General features: G+C 35.4%; 7 protein-coding genes across 7 annotated transcripts; 4 read left to right on the top strand and 3 right to left on the bottom strand.

Moving 5' to 3' along the window:
• Positions 1-1924: 1924 nt before the first annotated feature.
• On the bottom strand, positions 1925-2749 carry LOC124443912. The gene is made up of 2 exons (XM_046994463.1): positions 2496-2749; positions 1925-2429 (listed from the first exon to the last, which is right to left on the bottom strand). The coding sequence occupies exons 1-2, from the start codon at positions 2663-2665 to the stop codon at positions 2246-2248; spliced, it is 354 nt and encodes a 117-aa protein (XP_046850419.1). The 5' UTR covers positions 2666-2749; the 3' UTR covers positions 1925-2245.
• Positions 2750-7025: 4276 nt separating this feature from the next.
• On the top strand, positions 7026-8487 carry LOC124444480. The gene is given in 5 exon segments (XM_046995105.1): positions 7026-7228; positions 7278-7406; positions 7439-7500; positions 7503-7535; positions 7538-8487. Coding segments are annotated over 5 exon segments (1323 nt in total). The 3' UTR covers positions 8434-8487.
• Positions 8488-9087: 600 nt separating this feature from the next.
• LOC124444479 lies at positions 9088-10335 on the bottom strand. The gene has a single exon (XM_046995104.1). The coding sequence runs from the start codon at positions 10333-10335 to the stop codon at positions 9088-9090; it is 1248 nt and encodes a 415-aa protein (XP_046851060.1).
• Positions 10336-10783: 448 nt separating this feature from the next.
• LOC124444478 (protein ALP1-like) lies at positions 10784-11873 on the top strand. Its single transcript, XM_046995103.1, has 2 exons — positions 10784-11570; positions 11635-11873. Exons 1-2 carry the CDS (start codon positions 10784-10786, stop codon positions 11871-11873), a joined length of 1026 nt encoding a protein of 341 aa, XP_046851059.1.
• Positions 11874-12377: 504 nt separating this feature from the next.
• Positions 12378-13121, bottom strand: LOC124444477. Its single transcript, XM_046995102.1, has one exon. The coding sequence runs from the start codon at positions 13119-13121 to the stop codon at positions 12378-12380; it is 744 nt and encodes a 247-aa protein (XP_046851058.1).
• A 1145-nt stretch (positions 13122-14266) lies between these two features.
• LOC124444467 (mitofusin-2-like) lies at positions 14267-18660 on the top strand. The gene is made up of 17 exons (XM_046995089.1): positions 14267-14452; positions 14748-14830; positions 14900-14938; positions 15004-15112; positions 15187-15291; positions 15396-15503; positions 15735-15780; positions 15899-15969; positions 16060-16181; positions 16322-16439; positions 16799-17006; positions 17102-17165; positions 17318-17444; positions 17693-17746; positions 17984-18060; positions 18157-18294; positions 18585-18660. Exons 1-17 carry the CDS (start codon positions 14267-14269, stop codon positions 18658-18660), a joined length of 1731 nt encoding a protein of 576 aa, XP_046851045.1.
• A 2740-nt stretch (positions 18661-21400) lies between these two features.
• On the top strand, positions 21401-23605 carry LOC124443910 (60S ribosome subunit biogenesis protein NIP7 homolog). The gene is made up of 5 exons (XM_046994460.1): positions 21401-21716; positions 22465-22551; positions 22643-22781; positions 22850-22990; positions 23161-23605. Exons 1-5 carry the CDS (start codon positions 21661-21663, stop codon positions 23278-23280), a joined length of 543 nt encoding a protein of 180 aa, XP_046850416.1. The 5' UTR covers positions 21401-21660; the 3' UTR covers positions 23281-23605.
• Positions 23606-23627: the final 22 nt, after the last annotated feature.

Here is a 23627-nt window from a genome sequence, read left to right as displayed (position 1 = left end):
AGCTTTTGCATCACGTGGCTGGCAGCTCCCGCAAAGGTTTTAGTCTCTCCGATCGGGCTTAATCTCTCCTTGAGATTTTATCATGATGTGCCTGATTGTCAACCGCATATAGTAATATTGTCTAAATACGCGAAAGTATCTTCTAAAGCTTCTTCGGATATGAAAGTATCCATTGATCGTTGAAAGGCCGCCGCTCCATTAGTTACACCAAATGGGATTTTACGGAACTGATAAAGTCGATGGTTAGCTTCAAAAGCCGTGTACTTTCTCTCTTTATTTTTGATAGGTACTTGATGGTATGCACTTTTAAGATCTACAGTGCTAAAGACACTATATTGGGCAACTGCGTTTACTGTATCATCTATTCTTGGCATCGGATAAGCGTCCAACTGAGTAAATTTATTAATTGTTTCAGAGTAATCGATTACTAGTCTTTTCTTTTGTCTTTCGTTCTTGGTTACAACGACTTGGGCTCTCCAGGGAGAGTCACTTTCTTCAATAATCCCTTCTTCAAGCAATTTCGACACTTCTGTTGCGATGAACGCTCTGTCTTCGGCACTGTATCTTCGTGATTTTGCAGCTACCGGTCTACAATCTTCAGACAAAAACTGAAACAACGGCGGTGGGCCTATATTTATAGTTGATAAACCACATATCGTTAAAGAGGGCGATTTTCCCCCATACTCAATAATTATGCTTTCATGTTTTTCCTGCCAATTTTGTCCTAATATCACGTTCGTACATAAATTTGTTAAGACAAACAGTTTTACTTTCGCATACTCTCGCTCTTTAAGTATAATATCTGCAAGACAATAGCCTTGAATTTTAGAAGAAAACGAGGATGCAGCCATTGTTACTTTCTCTTGAGTTGTATAAACGTTCAATCCCAGATTACTTGCAACTTTAGGATGTATAAAATTATGTGTACTTCCTGAATCAATTAGAGCTTCGCAAGATTTTCCATTAATCAAGACATCAATACAGGCTTTCTTTAGTGACTTTGCTACTGTATGTTTAGTTGATGCTAATGCTATATACGAAGCCTGAGGAGCGACTGATTTACATACTCTTTGGAAATGTCCTTCTTTTTACATTTATAACAATAGGCGTCTTTAGCCGGGCATGCGGAACGAAGGTGTGGTCGATTACCGCAGAAGAAACATTTCGCTGATCTAGAAGAGGCGGCAACGTACCTTTCTATGCCGTTGTTCTCTTGATGTCCGTCAGATTGATCAGTTTTATCTTGGTTTTCGAATGCCCGTTAATTAATAAACGAATTCTCCCCGTCCTTGTTTGATAGAGCAGCAGCTGTTATTGGAATTCCGTCTGCATAAGTTTCAGAAGTTCTCTGTGCTGTATCTAAGGCTCGGGCTTGATCAAAAGCTGTCTGAAGGTCTAATGTTTTATTCTCAAGAAGACGTTGGCGGATGTTAGTTGAAAGAAGACCTGCTATAAACGCGTCTCGTACAGCTTCGTCTCGATATTGATTTGATGTCACGTTACGAAAATTACAATCTTTGCTTAGCGATTTTAATTCTTGCAAATACTCATCCAGGCTCTCGCCAGATTGTTGTTTACGAGTAGCTAACTTATGTCGCGAAAATATCTCATTAGGAACCTTAACATAGAGATTTTTTAACACTTCTATAGCTTCCTCGTAGCTTGTCGCTTCACAGAAAAGTTGATAAACGTCGGCAGAAACATAATTGACTAGAACCTTTAATTTGTTCACTTCTTCGTTAGGTATAGCAGCTACAAAATTTTGGAAAGTAGCAAACCAGTGCAACCACGATCTAGCAGCGTCTTGAGCGTTAGGATTGGTGTCAAAACGTTGTGGTCTTAAAACTTTCTCCATCACAGCATAAGATGCGGAAGACACTTGATAGGATTGACTAGTGAGAGCACCAAGATTCTGAGTGTTGTGTAAATTGTTGTAAAAGTTTTATTAAATATTTATTATATCTTCTATATACTAACCTAAGGAGGTTTTACACAACACTGCTGGGGTTCAATGCAGAGGCTCCTTAAATAATGAGCATACTTATTTACATTTACGTATATTTAAATTTCGTAATGAATTCTGTTCAGCCGTCCACTGTCGGTACGCCGTGTAGCGTAATGCTCTGAACGATACAAAATTTTGTCTAAGATACTTATCGGCATTATACACTTGTCGACATACACGTAATTACACTTCTAAGGTAATATTTACTCGTTTTCTTCACTCTCAGGCATAGGTCCAATGTCATTGTGTGTACACGACCATAGCTGTTTTTAAGACAGCTTCGTTTGTACATACTGTGGCAAACTCTTCCTCTTGTGTGGTGCAAATATGATCGCCATGTATCAGAGGATCAGTGTTGTTTACCTCTTGGCAACATATACTTTCCCGTCCTGTACTCATGACCACACAAAAGCCACACTCGCACCTAAAAGATAAAAACATTCTTTCTACTTTGGGAAAAACAATGAAGCATCAATAAAATGCAACTAACCATTCAACATTTCCAATTCTGTGAATGTATTCATCTTCGCTTTCCGATGACGAAGAATTGTCATTACTATGACCACCTTCCGCGTTGGCCAAAGGCTCAAACATGTAAGGTTGTACCTCATTGTTATTGACGACAATATCATAATCGGCTTCTTCTTCAGAAGAATCCATTAATTTTTGTTAAATAAAAAACAGTAATAGCAAACTACCGAAAGCCGTGCAAGAATTGCGTGCAAGTCGTAGAACGATATAAGAACGAACTTGTTTATGTCAACTATTACGTCACTCTTTCCCAGTTCCCAGACCAGTGTTGCCACGCCTTGGGATTTCTCCCAAGATCTTGGGATTTTCTGCTCAAGCTTGGGATCTTGGGAGTTTTTTTTGAAATCTTGTAAAATCTTGGGATATTTTGTTTAAATATTTTATAGGTAATATTATCTCGTATTATGAATTTATAAATAAGTGTGACAAGTGTTTATAAATAAGCTTGACAACCTTCACACCCTCCCACTGAAGATGCCGTCTGAATCTGATGTTTATTTGAACATAATATAAGTTCGTTTACCGTGGATATTCTTTAAATTAATGTACGTGTATTCCATAAAACGCTGAAGTATTTCTTTCCATCGAAAATATTATTAATTGGTATTGCATTTCTTGGTTGTCTTTACTATTGAACAGTAGAAATCAGGAGGGAGTGAATATGGCAATAGGGCGTTTCACGAACTCTATTTGATCATTTCAACACTTATATACATAAACTATCGATTTTTATGAAATTAAAATTAAAACAAAAATCAATTCATTCCAGTCCTTACATTATGCGTTCATTAGTGCGGCTAATCGTGTACCCATGACAAAGGGGTCCCCCAGAAACGACTGTGGGGGATCTTGGGATATTTTAAAGGATCTTGGGACTTTTTGCTCAAAATCTTGGGAATTTGTAAAATAGTGAGTGGCAACACTGTCCCAGACTTAAACAATCTCACGGCGTTTTAGCAATGGTCATCGAATATCGTGTTTTTACCGATTATAACCCTAAATATCTTTTGAAATATTTCGCGGACGACTTTGAAACTTGGTACGTCTTATTTTTACGCTATAGGCATTACAATAAAATAAAGTTGTCTTCTAGCTTGCATGTGTCCTTTAAATAGTTGGAATGTTATTAAACAAAAAGAATGATAGCATAATGCTTTAACCAACAACTACAAACAATTCTTTTTGTATATATATATGATAGTTGTTGCTTGTTTTAGTCTTTAAAATTTGTTGAAACTGCAGCATAATATTGCTTACATCTCGTTCGAATTTCAGAATTTAATAAGAATGGAGAATGCTGCCAGTTCGTCGAGATCTTTGAGTCAAATAGAGGGGCAACTGAGTCATGGCCAGCCGCATTGCAATGGTTCATCTATTGATTCATCGCTTAAGCTGTTTAGCAAAGCGAAGAATAAAATCAACAAAATATTTGAAGAAATTGGCGTCTACTTAGGAGAAGCATCTTCGTTTCTTCAGGAAAATTGTCTTGTTTCAGAAGAGTTGGCCAATGTAAAAGACAAATATACTGAGGAGGTAAAAATGGCGTAGTTTCAGTAGAGTTCAGGGGCCGGTTGTATAAAAACGTAGTTAACTTTAACTATAGTTAACGCTAACTACCGTAGTTAACTCCTTAACTGTTGTAACTTAACTGCTCGACTTAACTGCGTTGCACAAAACGTAGTTTGTCGGATAGTTAAGTAACTGCGTAGTTAACTTGCGTGGAAATTGCGTGAGTGTTGTTTACGTTAAATGACATAAAGTTTAATCAATTTATGCTTTGTAATGGCGGGCAAGTGAACTATAAAATGACTTCAAAATCAAGAAAAATCTCTTGGCTTATGTAAAAATCTTAAAATATGGCAAAGTATTGTCGTTTTTACGGATGTTGATGATGCGAAAAGAAAATTTAATAAATAATTCACGGTGACATGGTAACCGAATTAAATTGTAGCATATATTTGGACTTTTCTCAAGAAAATCGACCCTTATCTTCTGTGTAATACAGTACGATGTTGATGAATGATATGAGTCTCGGCAAGGACTGCTTTATTTCAAGTACCTATGGTATATAATGGACTTGGGCAAACGAAACAATGAACTCTTCTCAAATTGATTCATATTGTGTTTTATGTGCAAGGATTTAAATATTTAAATGGCCTTGCTCTTACAGAATTTAAAACTGAGAGATTGAGGGTAACAAAGGAAAAGGTAGTTTCGTTTCTCTTTATAACAGCTGAGTAAAATGCTTGAAAGAAATGTGTCTGTACAGACATAAGTCACACTTATTTGTAAAGATGACAGTGATGGACTTTTTTATTATTAGAAAACATTTCTTTGAGTCATCATAGTTAGTAGCCATGTAATCCAGCAACTGTCTTTTCTCTGCTTGTGACATGTTATATTCACAGCTATACACAAAATACTTATTTGTTCTTACTTCTGCCTTGCAAAAACTGAGTTATAAAAACTCTTGGGTATATTTGTTAATGAGCCTTAGCTATGAAACTTTTATTTATGCCTTTGTTATTTATTAGCCTATTTTTGTCTAAAGCTTGGGAGTTTTAATTTTTTTCATATTTTTTAAATCATCAAACAGCAGCTAGAGCTTTCTGCTTCTTAGAAAAATATTGGCAGCCAAGAATGTATGTACATTAAAAATAAACATTTTTACATAGGAAATATATGATGAAATATCAATGAAACCCACTAATTGACTGTCATGTATATTTTCTGCTTGTGCTATAAACCATGTGCAATGGATAATGTACATATATCAAGCAATATATACCTACACCATGCATGCTAATGAAATGTTTTATGTATTTAAAACACTAACTTCATTGTACCTCATGCAGCTGATACACAACAGAGTAGTCATGAGTTAAAACTGTTGTAAAGCTCATGTATCTATATGTATTATCATTGGTATACTTAGAACAACATTTATACTGTAGTACCTCTGTTTTAACATAATCTAGTTTATTTTCAATGGAGCAATAAGTTTATATGATGCATATGATATTCAATCAAGCAAAATGCATAGGGAAAACCCCGCAATTTGAGCATTTGATACATCCAAGGCAATAGGGTTCAATGCTCGATAAACATTCTTTCTTTTTTTTGTCATTGAACGAATTGTACGTGGTTGTAAGACAATGTCAGCGAGTTATGTGCACTAATCTTAAAGAAGTGGCTCTATCTCAATTGAGAGTCTCGTTTATGAGTTGCAGAGCTACCGGACGCAAGAAAGATAATACAAAATGCAATTTCTCTTGTGTAAAAAAGGATTTGTTACGTGAATAAATAGACCTTTTCAAGGTTATCGTAGCCATATTGCAGGGGGTGCAAAAACATTGGGCCGAGCGCGCGGTCACGCATGGAGTCCATATAAATTACTAATAAATGCACAAAAATTACCCTTTTACATATTAGCCATTTCTTCCAAAAATATTTTTCAAACTCGTCCATTTTAATAGTAGAATTATTATTTGCCATTTTTTGTACATGTGAGTCAAATTTTGTGGTAATCAAAAAGCGGAAAGTTAAAGAAAACATTTGTTTTCTTTGAACAACTTGACCGTCGTTTGAGCGATGTTCTTGAGTTCGCAACACACGCACATGTCTACAGCAAAGTCAGCAAAGTCACCAATCATTTGCAAAGTGACATTGCTATTTTTATTATTATGTATGGCGACTAAACAGCCAGAAGAAGAACTGAAATACGAAGATTTTCTTCACTTGACTGTTTCTTCGCTAAAAGATTTTTTGGCGTTGAGAGGGTTGAAACAAACTGGGAAAAAAGCAGAGTTAATCGCTAGGGCATTTGGTGCTTATGAACTTAAAGTTCCGAAGAAATTTACGCAGGAGCAAATTTATAAAAACATACGTGAGGAGTATTCAAGAAGGCTGAAATTAAACAGCATTAAAACTGATCCCAACTTACTCCCCGAGCAAGCGTGGCTTGATGACGTGAGAAAGTGGCCAGAAATCGATGACGGAAAGTTGTTCAGTTATATATTGAGAATCAAAGCGGTAGATGTTGATTATATTGGAAAATATAAAGACCAAAAGGCTTACTCGTATTGGATGAGTGGATTTGTTGACATCGTTTACGTTGCAAAATGTCCTTCGGATGGCAAATTTACTTTCTTGAAAGGTAACATCTGTCCTTCCCAAAAAACTAAATGATGATCCACACAAAGTTTGGGTTTGCGTCGAGGGAACTGGCAGTGACTGCAGGATTGTAACGTCTTGGTGTTCGTGTACAGCGGGAACAGCAGAGGCATGTAACCATGTAATTGCCCTCCTTTACAAGGTAAATTATGCCTTTAACAAACATTTCATTTCACCTGCCTGCACTAGTGTACCGCAAGGCTGGAATAAAGGAACCAGAAGAGAAGTTGCACCAACCCAACTGCAAAATATGACTTTTTGAAAGGATAGAAAAACTAAAAAAGTAAGTAATCGAGACAGCAACTTGGAACAGAAAATGCAAAAAGAATTTGATCCAAGAAAGCATGAAGACAGACAGTTGACCGATGAAAGAGTTTCTTCCTTACTGAAGAGTGTAAAGGACTTGGTACCATCAGCATGTGTGTTGTTCTCTGTTGAATATGGTATTGATGACAATCTTCCACCTAACATTATTGAAAAGGCTGCTGAGTTTATGTCAAATATTTTAAAGACATACCAGTGGAACAAGCCACTACACATTTCCTTATTGAATCACAAATCACCAAAGATCAAGTGAAAAAATTGAACAGGAAACAAGGCAGCAACATTCCAACCCATTGTGGAGAAAGCAAAGAATTGGAAGAATAACAGCTTCCAATTTTCACATGGTTCACAAAAACAGAGACTATTATGAAAAGCAAAATGCTAGCAAAAGAAGCCTCAATATAGCCCAACTGTATTTAAATTAGTAAATGAGTCTGGAAACATTTCCCATTTACCTCAAATTAAGTGGGAGTGGAACACGAGAAAGATGGCATCAAGTCCTTTTGTCTGATGTGGCTAGTCAGCACGATGGTGGCATTGAAGGGTTTCGTCAGTGTGGACTCTATGTAAAAAGTGACTATCCATATCTTGCTGCTTCTCCGGATGGTTTGTTCTCATGCAAGTGCTGTGCTCCTGCTACTGTTGAAGTGAAATGCCCATATTCAGTTAGATATGGTAATATAATGAAGAAAGAGGTTTTTCAGCATGTGGACTTCCTTGAAGAGTTTAATGGTAATCCTCGTCTGAAACGTTCTCATTGTTATTACACACAAGTACAAGCGCAAATGTGGGTTTGTGGTGTACATCATTCTTTCTTTGTAGTTTGGACACTTGGACATCAACCCCTTTATGAAGAAATTGAGCTGGACATGGCATTTATGACAAATGTGGTAAATAATCTTACTATATTTTATAAGACTTATGTTATGCCTTGTATTTTGGGTTATCGAGATCTTTTGCAATGTTCAAAGTGTGAGAAGGTTATTTTGGATGAAGCAGAAATCAATTGCCCTGCAACTGAAAGGAGTGTAACTTGTGTCACATGCAACACTCAGTGGCATTTGCCATGTGCAGGCCTGACTGAACGATGTCTCAGCTCAATAGACTCATGGCTTTGCCACAGTTGTCTCCTTGACAATGCTGGTTGTTATGATGATAACAGTTTTGAGGAAGAAGAAATTAGCATAAATGACACAGGCCTCATCACATCCCAGGATTGCTCACCTTTAATATCAGATGAAATAAACAATATATGCCCAGTATGCATGTTGAAAGACATTCATGTTGGAGGAGAGCATATTTGTTCTATATGCAAAAATGCTGTACATGCATGGTGCAGCAATCATGAAGAAATTACAAGCTCTGCTAATTTAGTTTGTAATTATTGTAAGTCAGATTAATTTTCACCTTGATCCTCTATGTGAAAGATTTCTCCAGGGTTTAGCTATCGTGAAAGATGCATTTTATTAGAGAACTAAAAAATCAACACAAATGATCAAAAGTTAAAATTGTTTTTCTTTCTAGCTATCACCTTAAAACTTAAAATTTTTTACATTTATGATAATACAAGTATAATTAAGAATACTTGTATTCATGTTTTTTTCCAGCTGACAATTTCAAAATAAAAGATAAAACACACTCTGAAAAACATCATCTTGTAAACTCAATATTTGAGTTATAACAGCAAGAGACAAGATTTAAAGCTATATTTAGACTTTATTTTATTTAGACATTAGTATTTCGAAACTATGACTCTGACATAAATTTGAAATATAGCTTTAAATCTTGTCTCTTGCTGTTATAACTCAAATCTTGAGTTTACAAGATGATGTTTTTTGTAGTGTATTTTCTCATTTATATTCATGTAAACAGTGTATTTCATGCATTTTATTGTAAATAATTATGTACATAAAGGGGGAAGGAAATTGCACAAAGCACAGCACACTTTTACAATATCATCACTTAGGGAAAGTAAATTTATAGGAAGTTCATGTTTCAAAATATTAAAATTTTTCATTCTTCCAATTGCTTGTTCTACATATATAGCACATTAGCTATGCTTGAAGTTTTCTTACATCATCTGGAAGCATCTGCATAGATACAGTTTTGCTAGGTGGTATGCACAGTCTACACATTTTCATCATCAGTTCTTCTCTAATCTTAAACCCTCTGTCAGCCATCACTTCATCAAAAGGTTGTAAAAGTTCCAAAAATCCACTATTCTTAACAATAAAGACATCTGTGGCCCTTCCACCATAAGTAGGTGAAACATACGAAATTGCTCCATTTGGAGTTATAGCTACCAAAGCTTTCAATGTGTAGTGGTGCTTGTATTCACTCCACATTGTAGCTGCTAGGTCTAGACCACTTGGGGTTTCAGTAAAGCACTCAAAACAGTCAATGATGCATCGTACGTTTGGATAGAGCTTTCGGAAACAACTTGGCAGAGTTTTCTTAGTTTGATTTCTACTAGGCCATATAAAGAGAACTGAGAGTTCCTTGGACATCAGTTTAATCCAAGTTATAAACGTGCTACTAACAGTAGCAGATGATATTTGAAACCTGAAAGCCAGATCATCAACAAGTAATGCCAAACGCAACTTCATCAAACACATAAGGAGCTCCTGCTGTGGTGATAGTTTGCGAGCTGGACCAGATCTATAACCTCTACCAGCAAACAGTTGAAATGGTGTTTTTGGAGTCGCGGTTGTTTCATTTTGTGTCTGTGTGGGTCCACGCCAGTATTGCATATTACTAGCTTTTGGCAGCAAGTATTCAAATACACACTTAAAACTGTTAGTCGATGGCAGGCCGGTGTGAAACCTTACATCATACTCTCTCGTCAACTGTTCAAATTGCAAAGGGACAGGGAGTAAAGATGCCTCAGATTTTGCTGGATTTTCATCAAAACTTGAATGAGAATCCTCGGTGTCATAGGCTTGATGAGGACGCTTTGATGTCGTCCATGTTTCTCTTCCTTTACGTTTAAGCGGAGTCCTCGATTGCTCGTACTCTGATAGCGTAATAAAAACCGAAGGATAATCCGTTTCGCGGTTATTTGGGGTTCTTTTTCCCAAGGGAAAATGATTTGAGCAAACGAAAGTACCTTGTGCACCTGGCTTTGGGTTAAAGTCATCGGCTCTGCTGTTTGCAATTTGTTTTCGCCAAATTTCAGCAAGTACTTGATCTTTGGGCCACTTATGAAAAACTAACTTTTCTACGTGAGACCTCTTAACTTGATAATCAGGATAGCGTTTATCATTATCGCAATATCCAACTGCACAACGCGCATTTTTTACCATTTCGGCTATGACTGCTCACGGCTACTCGGCTAGTTAAGGGTTTAGTTCGTTTGACTTGGCTTAAGGCCCATTTCCACTTCATTCGCAATTCGCAAATCGCATGCGATTTGCGAATTGCGACGTGCGTACACATGCGAATTCAATACACACTTATCACGATCATCAACGCTGTTCGCACAATTTTCTATTGTTTAATTGACCAATAAAATGAAATTATTTTGTATGGCAAAATTTTGCGGGTTAAATAAAAAACATGGCAGTTTTTTGCAGAAGAAAACTTTTAATATTATTGTTATTACGAAAAAGGTATCAAAAAAGGAAGGCAAAATACAGAAAACGATTTTGGGTCCGACATATTCTCCAAAAAAGAAAAGAGCAAGGAGAGTATGCCAATCTGGTCAGAGAAATGCAACTAGGAGACCACGAAAGTTTCTTTAAATATTTTCGTATGTCACCGATTGTATTTGAGAAATTGTTGCAGTTAATTGCCCCATTGATTATTAAGTCCAACCAGAAACGGGAAGCCATTTCGCCGGCAGAACGGCTATCAGTAATCCTAAGATATCTTGCAACTGGGGGTTCTCATCAAACCATATCTTTTAGTTATCGGTTGGGGCATTCTACAGTCAACAAGATTGTCCCAGAGACATGTTTAGCAATATGGAAGGCACTATCTCCTATCTATGTCCAATGCCCTTCAACAACAAACGAATGGGAAGATGTGGCGAAAGAATTTTGGGAGAAGTGGAATTTTCCATTGTTTATTGGGGCACTAGATGGCAAACATGTAAGATGCCACTGTCCTGCCAACACTGGTTCATTGTACTTTAATTTTCATGGTTGGTTCAGTGTTGTTTTGATGGCTGTTTGCAGTGCACATTATTCCTATTTGCTAGTGAATATAGGTGCTATTGGTAGTTCAAGCCATGGTGGTATATTTGAACGGTGTGGAATGAAAGATGCCCTCTATAATGGAAGGTTATCTTTACCAGAAGACTGCAATTTGCCCAACACAAACACCACATGTTCTTATGTAATAACTGCAGATGATGCCTTTCCATTAGGACGTCATGTTATGAAGCCATATGGTGGACGGTATTTGGAACATGACAAAAGAATTTTTAATTACAGATTATCGAGGGCAAGACGAGTTAGTGAAAATACATTTGGCATTTCAACTGCAAGATGGCGCATTTTCAAGCGACCAATCGATGCTATACCTGAGCGTTGCATTGGTATCGTCAAAGCTGTGGTAGCCTTACATAATTTCTTAATGTTCCATGAATCAACATTGCCCAGACATGAGCGAAGATATTGCCCACCCGGGATTTGTAGATTCTGAAGACAAAAATGCAGATATTGTGCCAGGAGCTTGGAGAGAAGATGTTAATAAGGATACAGGCTATCAATCCTTAACCCAAACAAAAAATGGTAATGCCTGCAAGAAAAGTGCAAAAGAAATCCGAGACATTTTCAAGAACTTTTTCAATTCACCTGCTGGTGCAGTACCTTGGCAAAATGTGTACATAAATAAATGATGTTTGTTAATGTTGAGTATTAAAAGCTAAAGAGCAGAACCAAAATGTTTCCAATCTTGTAAAAAACACATAACACACAGATACTGTAAATTTGTCAAAACTATAACAGTATGTAAATATAAGGAAAATCAGCTCATTAAATTGGTAAAGGTTTCTAGCTGTTTAATTTGATTGTTTTTTCTTACACAAACAGTCAAAAAGAACTGCCCACTAGTAAAAATAGTTTATCAGGGATATTGTTGTCACAAAATGCCAAAACATTACATGAGATTTCTGAGAAAAAAATAATAGTATATTCAATAACAAGTGGATCCAGCTCTTTGGTAATTGCTATCTATTCAACATTACTAAACAAAACCTGAGCAGTTCTTTTTGACTGTATGTGTATAAGCTGTGAATTTGCCTTTATATGGAGCAGTCAAAACTTTCAAGTACATGTTTTGCACATTTACATGCCAAGACCTAACTAGAATACTCCATCTAGCAGGAGCAATTCAGAAGAAATCATTGATCTTCAAAACTGGACTCAAACTCTGCCTGAAAAAGTAGCTGCTGAATTTGGCATTTTATTAATGCTTTCTTTTTATGCTCCAGTCTTCTTAGTTGCGGAATCAAGCATTTCATGAACAGACTATCCTCATCATCATCCTTATCTTTGTTTAGTTCAGATAAAATCGCCAAATCTACTTGGTTGAGTGATTCATCCCTTTTCCTTCTTTTACCAGAGAAATTTGGTGCTTTAGAGATTTCAGTATTACTAACGGCACTTGCTGATGAAGAGCAAGCTGGGCTGTCTGGCTTTGGATCATCTAAAGTTAGGGACAAGTCAGATATGTCCGCCTCAGTGTCGTTTGACAGCAAGCCCATCCGGCGACTTTCCTCCTCATTTATTGTCAAGAAATTAGAAGATGTTGGCGTCTCAACGATGCTAAATTTTTTCATGAAACTCATTTGACTCATCCATTGCCAAGTAGCTTTCTTTGTACCACCAGAATCACCAGATTTGGGTATCAACAACTTCAACTTTTTCCTATACGTGTCTTTTAGATCGCGCCATTTTGCTTTAATACTCGATGCTTTTCCTTCCAGACCACACTCACTTGCTATTTTTAACCATGCTGACTCCTGCACATTTTTGTTCTTGTAATTTGCGTTGCTAGTATCCCAAACGACTTTGTTTGAACTAACATTTTCAATCAAGGCTTCAACTAATTCTGGCGTCCATTCTATCTTTCCTGTCGCCGCCATTTTGGTTTGTTGTTGTCTTTTTCTGATTGGTTGCCCACGCAGGTTCGCATGCGAACGTTCGCAAAAACTCAAACATTGCGAACTTGTCAAATTCGCAACGCGAATGTTCGCATGCGATTTGCGAATGTTCGCAAGCGAATAGAAAACAAAGGATCGCATGCGATTTGCGAATTGCGAATGAAGTGGAAATGGGCCTTTATGAGTTCCGCACATTTGCGAACTCAAGAACATCGCTCAAACGACGGTCAAGTTGTTCAAAGAAAACAAATGTTTTCTTTAACTTTCCGCTTTTTGATTACCACAAAATTTGACTAACATGTATAAAAAATGGCAAATAATAATTCTACTATTAAAATGGACGAGTTTGAAAAATATTTTTGGAAGAAATGGCCAATATGTAAAAGGTAATTTTTGCGCATTTATTAGTAATTTATATGGACTCCATGCGTGACCGCGCGCTCGGCCCAATGTTTTTGCACCCCCTGCAATATGGCTACGATAACCTTGAAAAGGTCTATTGTTGGCTGTTTTTCGTCAGCAAAACTTGGGGTGTTTACACCACTGACGAATGTAGTAAATTGTGCATAAAGCTCTTATCCTAAAAGCCTTTGCCATAGAAGATACATATGTGATTAAAAACTCAAGGTAAAACTTTGTTGATCAACAACATCTCGCCCATAATTGTCTTTGAGAAACTAAGCCGCCATATTTAACTGTTTTTTGACAAGTTAACTATGCTCCATAGCAGAGTTAACTTTAACTACCTTTTAACTGCAGTTAGCGCTAACTACTTTTTTATACAACCGACTTAACAGCGTGGTTAAATTTAACTACTTTTTAACTGCAAAAAGTGTAGTTAAAAAGTAGTTAAGAGCTTTATACAACCGGCCCCAGTTCATTAATAATTTCCTAAGTAATTCTTCTCTGATTTAGGCCTATTATATAAAGTGCGAATGTTATCTAGCTTGGCGAAGTGATCTCTACTAAATTGTTGGCCTCTCTGCCACTGACAATGGCATTGCTAGTTTTTAGTTACATGTGAATAAAACCAAAGAAAACACCATTTTAAATCAATAAATTGTGTTAAGGTCAAAACTTATCTGGAGCAAGTAGCTGGGATAGCAAAGGTTCTCAGTAGGGACAGTATGAAAGTTGCTTTCTTCGGAAGAACTAGCAATGGCAAGAGCACTGTAATTAATGCCTTGTTGGGAGATCTTATTTTACCATCTGGTATTGGTCATACAACTAGTTGTTTCCTCAGTGTTAATGGAACAGAAGTTGAGACACCTTATGTACTGACTCCTGGCTCTGACGAAAAGAAAAATATTCAAGTATGTTGTATATATAGGCTATCAAACAAGTATTAGCAGAAAATAAATGTTATTGGAAATTACTTGGATTGTTTTATCTATTGAATTTGCCACGACTGCTAAATTCATAGCACAGTTAGCCTAGCACTATTACTTTGGTAAAAATGCTGTAGATTTCTCAGAGTTCTTTCAAAATGCATGTAACACTAAAATTTTTGTATGCTAGAATATATCAGTGAGATTGCTTTGTGAGTGACTTGTCATTCAGAGTGTATGAACTATGAAATTTTATTTTATTTTACTTCCATGTATTTAGTCTTTAAGTCAACTGGCTCATGAACTTTGTCAAGAGAAACTAGATCCAAGTAGCTTGATTCGAGTCAATTGGCCAGTAGCAAAGTATGTATTTTAAAATGGATGAAAGTCAAGCATATTCTTTCATAAAAGAATCACCAACTGTTTTTTCAGATGTGCATTGCTTCGAAATGATATTGTGTTGGTTGACAGGTGAAAATTTAATTAATCTTCATTAAAAATTGTGAATATTTTTGATGAGATGCTTTGATTTGTAGCCCAGGGATTGATGTTAGTCCAGATCTTGACAGTTGGATTGATAATTGCTGCTTGGATGCAGATGTTTTTGTTTTGGTAGCAAATTCAGAGTCAACTTTGACGAATACAGTAAGTTGTGTCTATAAAATTATTTTATCAAAGCTAGTAGTAATGAAGAGGCAGAATCTTTAAAACTTTTATAGGAAAAGAAATTTTTCAATAAAGTCATTCAGAAGCTGTCACGGCCAAATATTTTTATCTTGAATAATCGTTGGGATGCGTCAGCATCTGAGCCGAAGATGATGGCAGTATGTACATTTTCATATCATTGAACATTCAAAAGGAATAAGGACTTTGGAAATGAAAACTTTTCCTTTCTCTTAAACACTTTGTGTGTGATCTCTTTCATTAGGTTAAAAATCAACATATGGAAAGAACAGTTGGTTTTCTTGTCAATGAACTTAAATGCATTGATCAATGTGAAGCAAAGAATCGTGTTTTCTTTGTGTCTGCTAAAGAAGTACGTCATGTAGAGAGTCGTTGAAGTTTTTGCAGTTGAAAACAGAAGTTTTTTTGTTCTTCTTCTATAAATCTTCATTTTTTTATGCTGCAGTAGATCTAGTTTAAATGAAGTAAATTGATGTTCCTAATTAAAGGCAGCCCACAATAAAAATTTACAACACAGCTCGTAAGGTGGAAAGAAAAAACCGAAACTACAGCTCAAATGTTGATTTCTTGTCTATATTTTTAGGTTCTGACAAAGAGAATGCAGGAAAACCAAGGAATGTGTGATACAGGTTTAAGGAAACAAATGTTTTTTTTTATTGATTTGTGTTGAAGTTTGCTGGTTGTTTGACCTTCACTGGTAAACATTGCCATGGTGTTTGTCATGTGTTTATAATTTTTTTTATACAGGGGCTGCTATACATGCAGAAGGCTTTAAAGAAAGACTAATGGAATTTGAGCATTTTGAAAGAAAGTTTGAGGTTAAGCAGACTTTCATTCTTGCGTTGCAGCTATAACATCTAAAGTTTTCTTTATATTGCGGGGCTCAAACTCAACGTTCTGGTTTTTAGGAGTGCATTTCCAAGTCAGCGATTCAAACAAAATTTGAATCTCATGCTGTACAAGGAATGCAAACAACAAAATTTGTTCAAGAAATCATGGAGAAAATTGAAGCCAAGTCAAAGGATGAAAGGTTAGACCATTTTTCTCATTCTCTTAAAGACCTTGTGTGTGTATTTATTTCCTAGAGGAATGTTTCAGTTTTTGCTTTTATTTAATGAATTTTCTTGCATGGATCTGCATATGTTACTGAGTGGCGATAGTAATTCTTAGGCAGAAATGTATTGAAGCAAAATGTAGCTGGGAGGAACGATTGGTAATAATGGACAACATACTGGATCATGAGTTTAAGAATAAAATCAAGAAAATTAAAGAAAAAGTTAAGTCGAAGGTATAAAGTTAATTGCACCAAATTTAAAACATAAAAGTCATTCAAAACAGCAGTTATCAAAGAACTTCATGAGTTTAACGGATTTACATTGTAACCATCCATTGTAGCTATACGTACATTCTTCTGAAAAAATGCTAACACTTTTTTCTTGCTTTTGTTGGCATTTGATGGGAAACTAATTTGGAAAATATAAATCTTTTTCTCATTCAATAAAGATTCTTATTTAAATTGTGTAATTGTACAATCTTTAACATGCTTTTACCTGCTTGTCCGATCAAGATGTCCGGTTGTATATTTAGCTAGTTTAACTAGAAAAACGTGATGACGTATGAGAAATAAAACTGTATTTTTATTTCAAGGTTGCCACAGCAATGAATGATGAAATAAAACGTTTAGGAATACTTGTAAATCAGTTTGATCATCCATTTGAAACGGATCCTACTTCCATTGAAACTTACAAACGAGATCTGCTCACTCATATTGCTGATGACCTGGGAAGGAATCTTACGGAGCGATGTGGATTAGCTCTTTCCCAGTTCATTGATGAAACTAAACAATCAATGACTGGTAAGCAAAAGTTGACCTTAGAATTCGTATTTTACGCCATACTTTATGAAGTTCCATTTTATGTTACAGTTTTAACAATATAAATATCTTTGCAGATCAATTAGCTTCACTTTTACCACCAGAGGATCGTCATGAGGTGAAGACTATTTTGGATTCCAGGTATTTATATGTATACTTGTGGATAACCTGGTATTGTAGAGAGCGTATGACTGCCGTCTAACTTGCTAGTTCCCTTTAGTCATGTGTTCCATAAATACTCCATGTAAATTTTTCCTACATGTAAATCTTTGTTCTTCCTGCGATTGTTGTAGGCATGGATTTAAAGTATCCTATCAACTTGATATTCCCAATATTTGCTCGGATTTCAAAGAGGATTTAGAGTTCCATTCCTCTCTAACATTACCCAGAGCTACTGGTATTATGGCTGTTGCAAGCCTGGTAAGGAGTGACTTCACGTGATTACGTGTAGAAAGAATATGAAAAATGCTTCAAGGAAAACTCTCAACGACAGAAATTTTCCAAGAGAATGTTATCTCATGTTCTCATTAAAAAAACAGTATGACTGTGAGGGTTTTTTGACTGTTTTGTACACCAAATTCTGTTAACGTATAATTTCCAAAACATAGGTCATAGTATTTGAACTGTTATAGCGTAACTTTTTTTCATATTATTTTTTTTGTAATCAGGCTTTTAGAAATGTTGTTGGCAATGTGATTGCTGGTGTTGGTGTTGGTTTTGGTGTTGGTGTTGGTTTTGGTGTTGGTGTTGGTGTTGGTGTTGGTGTTGGATCGTTATACGCTATTGAACGTTTACGATGGACAAATTATGCAAAGGAAAAGGCGTTTAAAAATCAGGTAACTTAGTGTGTAAAACATCAATGAAATGTTCAGATAAACATGTTCAGTAAATATCTTCCAAAGTTGATCTCAAATGCTGGCCTCATATGAAATGACTGTTGGTGTTAATTCAACTTTTAGTTTGTTGAATACATGGAAAATTGTCGTCAGTCGGTTGTCAGTATGACAAGTTCAAATTGTAGTCAACAAGTTAAGAGGTAAACGATTAAAAAGCTAGCAATATTTCTTTTTGAAAAATATGTATGGGAACAAGAAGTTTTCTGTTGTATTCATTTTCTCTTTCTTTTTAAAAGGGAACTTTCCTCCACTTTTGTTCAATTGTGTGACAAAGTTCGTGAAGTGAACAGACGACAAGTGGAAGACAAGATTTCACAACTTAGTGAAGATATTACTGATTTGGAGAAAATTGAAAGTCAAGCGCGTCTATTTGGGTATGTGTTGTTAATACCTGGCAATTTATTTATTCTGCAATTACATAGTAAAGGTGAATTTAATTCTAAAATGAAAGTTTCTTTACCTGAAAAGTTTAGTTACAACATGTAGAACAAATTGACTACATCGACTAACATAGCTTCAGAAAACATGTGTATAACTAGAAAACACAAATGAAGTGTATGAATAGGTTTATAAATCTCAAGAGAAAAATCCCCAGGTAATGGTTCCCTTACGTATAAGCATGCTTGTGATGAGTTGCATATGGCGACATTCCTTATGTTTATAGAAAAAATGCACAATGTCTCGAGGATCAGTTGAGCAGCTTCATTGGAGAATATGGTTTATCGCAAAGTAAAATGTAAAAAACATTGGCACCAGGTACAAAACTCCTTAAGTCTTTCAATTTCTGGGAAGAGAACTGAAATATTATTTCACATAAATTTATCTTAATCACTTGCAATTTCTGAATGTTATTTTTGCGGTCTCAATTCCAACATTTCCTTATAAAGTCATTAATTTAACTTACCTGTACAACAACACAAATCGAAAAACTGTATACCTTTACCAAAAGCCAGGAGCATTGAACTGTAATTGTTACTGGACGGCTGTCTTTAGAAACATTCTAGTACCTATACTTGCGTGGACCCAAATATTATTTCCAGGAAGCTTGTACTGTGTCTGCTGGTGTAAAGTTCTGCATTTTTGCTAGCTGTCATTATACAGTGTTGCCAGATGAATTTTAAACAAGTTCATGTCGGCATGTTTAAAAGTTCACATATTATCCTTCAATGTTCACAAATCAACAAAAATTGCATAATTTGCACCAAATGAATGAAATAAGCTAAATCAAATGCAAATTTATAATGATGCACATTGCACATTTGTACAAAACAACAAAAAAATAACAATGAAAAACAGTTATTTAGTTTGATTCAGATTCGTCGCTTGAGTCAGAGTCTTGAACATAAAAAATGTTGTTGAAGGAGAATATTTGACCCAGCCTCCTGACTTCTTCACTACTTGCTTAACTTTTAGAATACGGTTGACTGACTTTGTGTGCAACCTGTTTCTTCCTTTAGTTTTGATTGCATTCACAGATAAAAAAAATTCCCTACACATCAACATTGAAGAATGAATTATGCTTTGTCTCCAATCTCTAAACCAGTGTATATTCATTGTAAACAACCTTGTCCTTTATAACTGATAAGTTCATAAAAGACAAAAAGTCAAAATAAAAATCAAAATTTCTTAAATTCGTGACCTTTGTTCACAATCTGGCAACACTGTCATTATAAATGTTTATTATGACCGTATGTGGAAAGATTGGGACTGACTAGTTAAATTACCGGAAGGAAGGTATGTATTTTGTTCAAAAGCAATTCGTAAAATGATTATGTTATTGATTTTGGGCATTGAGCGAGTGTATTTCAACAATGATTTTAACAGCAACACGACCATGAATCATGAATTGGTCAGAGTTTCACACAACTGCAGGCTGTAGATGTAGATAAAGCTTTTTTTTTTAAATGACCCAGCGTGGCTTTATTTATGGTTCTTGAAAAGATAAGAATTCATGCAGCTATTCTTCATAGTTTATCTATCTTGTGATGGTTGTATACTTTATGACGATTATATACGTTTTTTAATGTAGATATGATCTTCGCATTTTGTTGGACAATTTAAGCAATTGTTACGGTGGCTCACAAGGGCCACCACACAAAATAAAAATATTAATACACACACAAAATAAAAATACACGCACAAAATACATTATACACATAACAAAATAAAAATACACACAAAATAAAAATACACACACAAAATAAAATACACACACAAAATAAAATACACACAAAATACATACACACACAAAATAAAAATACACACACAAAATAAAAATACACACACAAAATACATTATACACACAAAATAAAAATATGCACAAAATACATTATACACACAAAATAAAATACACACACAAAATACATTATACACACACAAAATAAAAACACACAAAATAAAATACATAAAATACATTAAAATGACACACAAATTAATACATCAAAATAAATACACACACAAAATAAAATACACAAAATAAAAATACACACAAAATATGATTGCGGGCGCTTGCAGTGTCGGATGGTCTGACTATCATATTATCAGTTTGTAATCAGATATGTGTAATTCACTAATTGTGATTTTAACATGTGGTCGACTTGTCGTCGTATTTAACTGTTTCAACTGCGAAACATTTGAAATTACATTTGGAAAGGAATCGAAAGCAAGCTCTTGCATAATCCTGGCATAATTATGTTTTGTGCCAACTGTGGTGCACAATCACTTGACGAAGCTTCTTTTTTGTCACAAATGCGGTGTGCGTTTGGGAAGATTAACTTCTTTGCCAAAATGTTCTGAAGCGTCAATGACGAGTAGCGTCTCTTCAAGCAGTTGCCCTTCGAGCTCTGCTAGTCCGTTAACTTCAACTTCAAGTACCCCAAAGCTGTTTATAACTGGTACAGGACAGGCTAGACCAATAATGTCCTTTCAAAGGACAACACATTAACCTTAATTTTAACCAGAATACGGGGAGCAATAATTGATCACAGTGAAATCAGTGAATTTTGTTATGTACTCTGGGAAGTTGGAACCATTAGAACTTTGAAAACAAAAACAATCAATTACGAGCAATTCCGAGTAAGCCGACACTGCAAGCGCCCGCAATCATATTTTGTGTGTGTATTTTTATTTTGTGTGTGTATAATGTATTTTGCGTGTGTATTTTTATTTTGTGTGTGTATAATGTATTTTGTGTGTGTATTTTTATTTTGTGTGTGTATTAATATTTTTATTTTGTGGGGTGGCCCTTGTGAGCCACCGTAAATTGTCTCATGAACCTGAAAAATTCAGGTGACTCAACGGACTCACCTGAATTTCTCAGGTTCATGAGACAATTGCTTAAATTGTCCAACAAAGTGCGAAGATCATATCTACATTTAATTTCAAACACCGCACTGCATAAAACATTCTTTTATATATGTTTTGTTGGTTAAATACCTTTTAATGGTTATAGACATTGTGATGGTTATAAACTTTATGATGGTTGTATATGTTTTCAAACATCGAGATTCTTAGAGAATACAATACACATACATTTGCTGAATGATGCACGTAATGAACTATTATAAAAATGATTATAAATAAATCAGTCGGGAAATCATCGGAAACAGTTTCCAAACAAATCTCCTTTTGATGCATGTCGGTAAGTGCACACGTGGTCGCCAAACTTGAGTGAACCATTGAGTGAATGACATATCAAAGTGTTGTATTTATATTTTCTTTCAAAGTGATATTTTTTCTATATGAGGCCATTAACAGAAGAAGAAACGAAGCTGGTGTTTGAAAAACTCGCCAAATAGTATGTACATACGTATGCTATTTATGTCGATTGAAACCTCTTATCAAAAGTATTGCAAATCAACAGCCAAACATGATGATAGAAAATAACATCTTACAACTTACCCCAGCCACGAAGATATACATGAAAAAAAGCCTCGCATTTAATGATCCACTAATCTGGAACTCATTACCTCATGAACTCAAAGAGTCCTGCTCTCTGATGTCTTCAAAACAAAATCACTGTTCACTTTCCCAAATAATTTAGTGATAGTTAAATGTAAATACTTAGTTAACTTTGTACTCTAAGTTAATGTTTTACGGACTGTACTTTGTTAATTTAGTATTCTTGTTAAATTTTTTTCTGTAACTTGGTGCATGCCCCATGTGGAAAACAACTCATGTTGACAGTAGTTAGCATAAAGTAAATGGTTTGAACCTTACATGTGGATGATCGTCAGTCCTGAGAAACTGTTGTTGTTGAACGGACAACCTGATAGTCATCTTCAGAGTCAAAAAACTATCAAAGTATGACTACCGCTAAGGTTGTCGAAACGTCAGTCAACAACAACAAAACAGTCCTTCTCAGGACTTTATTAACCTGGACGATCATCATTTACAAACATGTAATAGTTAGCATGTTAAAATCAAATTATTCATTCATGTTGCTGTGAAATTCATGAATTATACCATCCATCTTAGTAATTAGTGTTTTGTCACCATGACTGAAGATGGTTATAGAATACTTTTCTTTGATATATATTTCAAAGTATTGGTGACAATTTGAAACTGCTTATTGATCGACCTGATGGCAACTATTGCTTCAGACTGCAGAAGGATCGGATATATTACGTGAGGTATAAGCATTAATTTGGATGTTGTAGCCATTAGGTGCACTACCAGAATGTGTGAATAAAGATATGTTTGTTTTTATAAATAATTTTTAAGTGAAAACATAATGAGGAAAGCAACTAATGTTGCTAGGGAGAATTTGATCTCGCTTGGTACTTGTTTTGGTAAAATGACAAAATCTGGCAAGTTTCGTCTTCACATTACAGCTTTGGATTTTTTGGCTCCATATGCAAAGGTACTCTACTTCTCCCAGTCAATTCACATCTCCCCATGTAGGTATTTAACTTGACCTTACACTTTTAGTTTAAAATCTGGGTGAAGCCTGGAGCTGAACAATCTTTTCTCTATGGAAACCATGTTGCCAAGTCTGGTCTTGGGCGCATCACTGAAAACACAGAACAGTACCAAGGAGTTGTTGTCTATTCAATGAATGATTTGCCTCTGGTATGCTGTTTTTGTTTTCTGTTTTTGTTTAACTTTCCTATTTACTTAATATTTATTGATATTTCACTTCTCTGTGGGGAACACTGGAACAATATTAAACAGTCAGGCAATATTTGGGCACATATGCTCAAAACTAAGCAAATTATTTACTGTTACATTAATTTCTCCAGGGATTTGGTGTAGCTGCAAGATCAACTCAAGATTGTCGGCATGCCAGTCCAACAGACATTGTTTGTTTCCATCAGGCAGACATTGGAGAGTATATAAGATCTGAGGACACACTTACATAAAATGTCAACTGCAAACACCTTCATCACAATTCACTAAATTATTATTGACTTTAATGTGGTAGAAAATGTGTTGCTTGAATTTATCTCAATATGCATTGGCATACAGGAGGCATCATTTCTCCGGGGCTGTAAATATTTTCCTAACTCACAAAGAAGGTTCCGCCATATTTTCACTTGACTAACGCTAAAAATTTGCCCAACTTTCAAACTCTCATGGGGCTGCCCTAACATTTTTACAGGGCAAATCATGGATAGTAGGAAGAATTTTGTACATAAGAGTAAAAATCAGCTAATATATTACTTTAAAAGTGTGTGCTTCTGTGAACTGTTTTGCACTTTTTGTTGTC

Source organism: Xenia sp. Carnegie-2017, unplaced genomic scaffold, assembly GCF_021976095.1.
Source record: "Xenia sp. Carnegie-2017 unplaced genomic scaffold, XeniaSp_v1 HiC_scaffold_21, whole genome shotgun sequence".
NCBI classification, from domain to species: Eukaryota; Metazoa; Cnidaria; class Anthozoa; order Malacalcyonacea; family Xeniidae; genus Xenia; species Xenia sp. Carnegie-2017.
Note: the sequence above shows the minus strand (reverse complement) of the source record. Positions and strands in the feature narration are given on the sequence as shown.

Coding starts and splice junctions, on each gene's coding strand:
- LOC124444479 (XM_046995104.1), bottom strand. CDS start 10,335: ATGGTAAAAAATGCGCGTTGTGCAGTTGGATATTGCGATAATGATAAA.
- LOC124443910 (XM_046994460.1), top strand. CDS start 21,661: ATGAGGCCATTAACAGAAGAAGAAACGAAGCTGGTGTTTGAAAAACTC. Junction 22,552..22,642: donor GATCGGATATATTACGTGAG/GTATAAGCATTA, acceptor ATAATTTTTAAG/TGAAAACATAATGAGGAAAG. Junction 22,782..22,849: donor TTTTGGCTCCATATGCAAAG/GTACTCTACTTC, acceptor TTACACTTTTAG/TTTAAAATCTGGGTGAAGCC.
- LOC124444478 (XM_046995103.1), top strand. CDS start 10,784: ATGTCACCGATTGTATTTGAGAAATTGTTGCAGTTAATTGCCCCATTG. Junction 11,571..11,634: donor TATACCTGAGCGTTGCATTG/GTATCGTCAAAG, acceptor AACATTGCCCAG/ACATGAGCGAAGATATTGCC.
- LOC124443912 (XM_046994463.1), bottom strand. CDS start 2,665: ATGGATTCTTCTGAAGAAGAAGCCGATTATGATATTGTCGTCAATAAC. Junction 2,430..2,495: donor AGAATTGGAAATGTTGAATG/GTTAGTTGCATT, acceptor TTTATCTTTTAG/GTGCGAGTGTGGCTTTTGTG.
- LOC124444477 (XM_046995102.1), bottom strand. CDS start 13,121: ATGGCGGCGACAGGAAAGATAGAATGGACGCCAGAATTAGTTGAAGCC.
- LOC124444467 (XM_046995089.1), top strand. CDS start 14,267: ATGAAAGTTGCTTTCTTCGGAAGAACTAGCAATGGCAAGAGCACTGTA. Junction 14,831..14,899: donor GTCAATTGGCCAGTAGCAAA/GTATGTATTTTA, acceptor CTGTTTTTTCAG/ATGTGCATTGCTTCGAAATG. Junction 17,445..17,692: donor TTATGGCTGTTGCAAGCCTG/GTAAGGAGTGAC, acceptor TTTTGTAATCAG/GCTTTTAGAAATGTTGTTGG.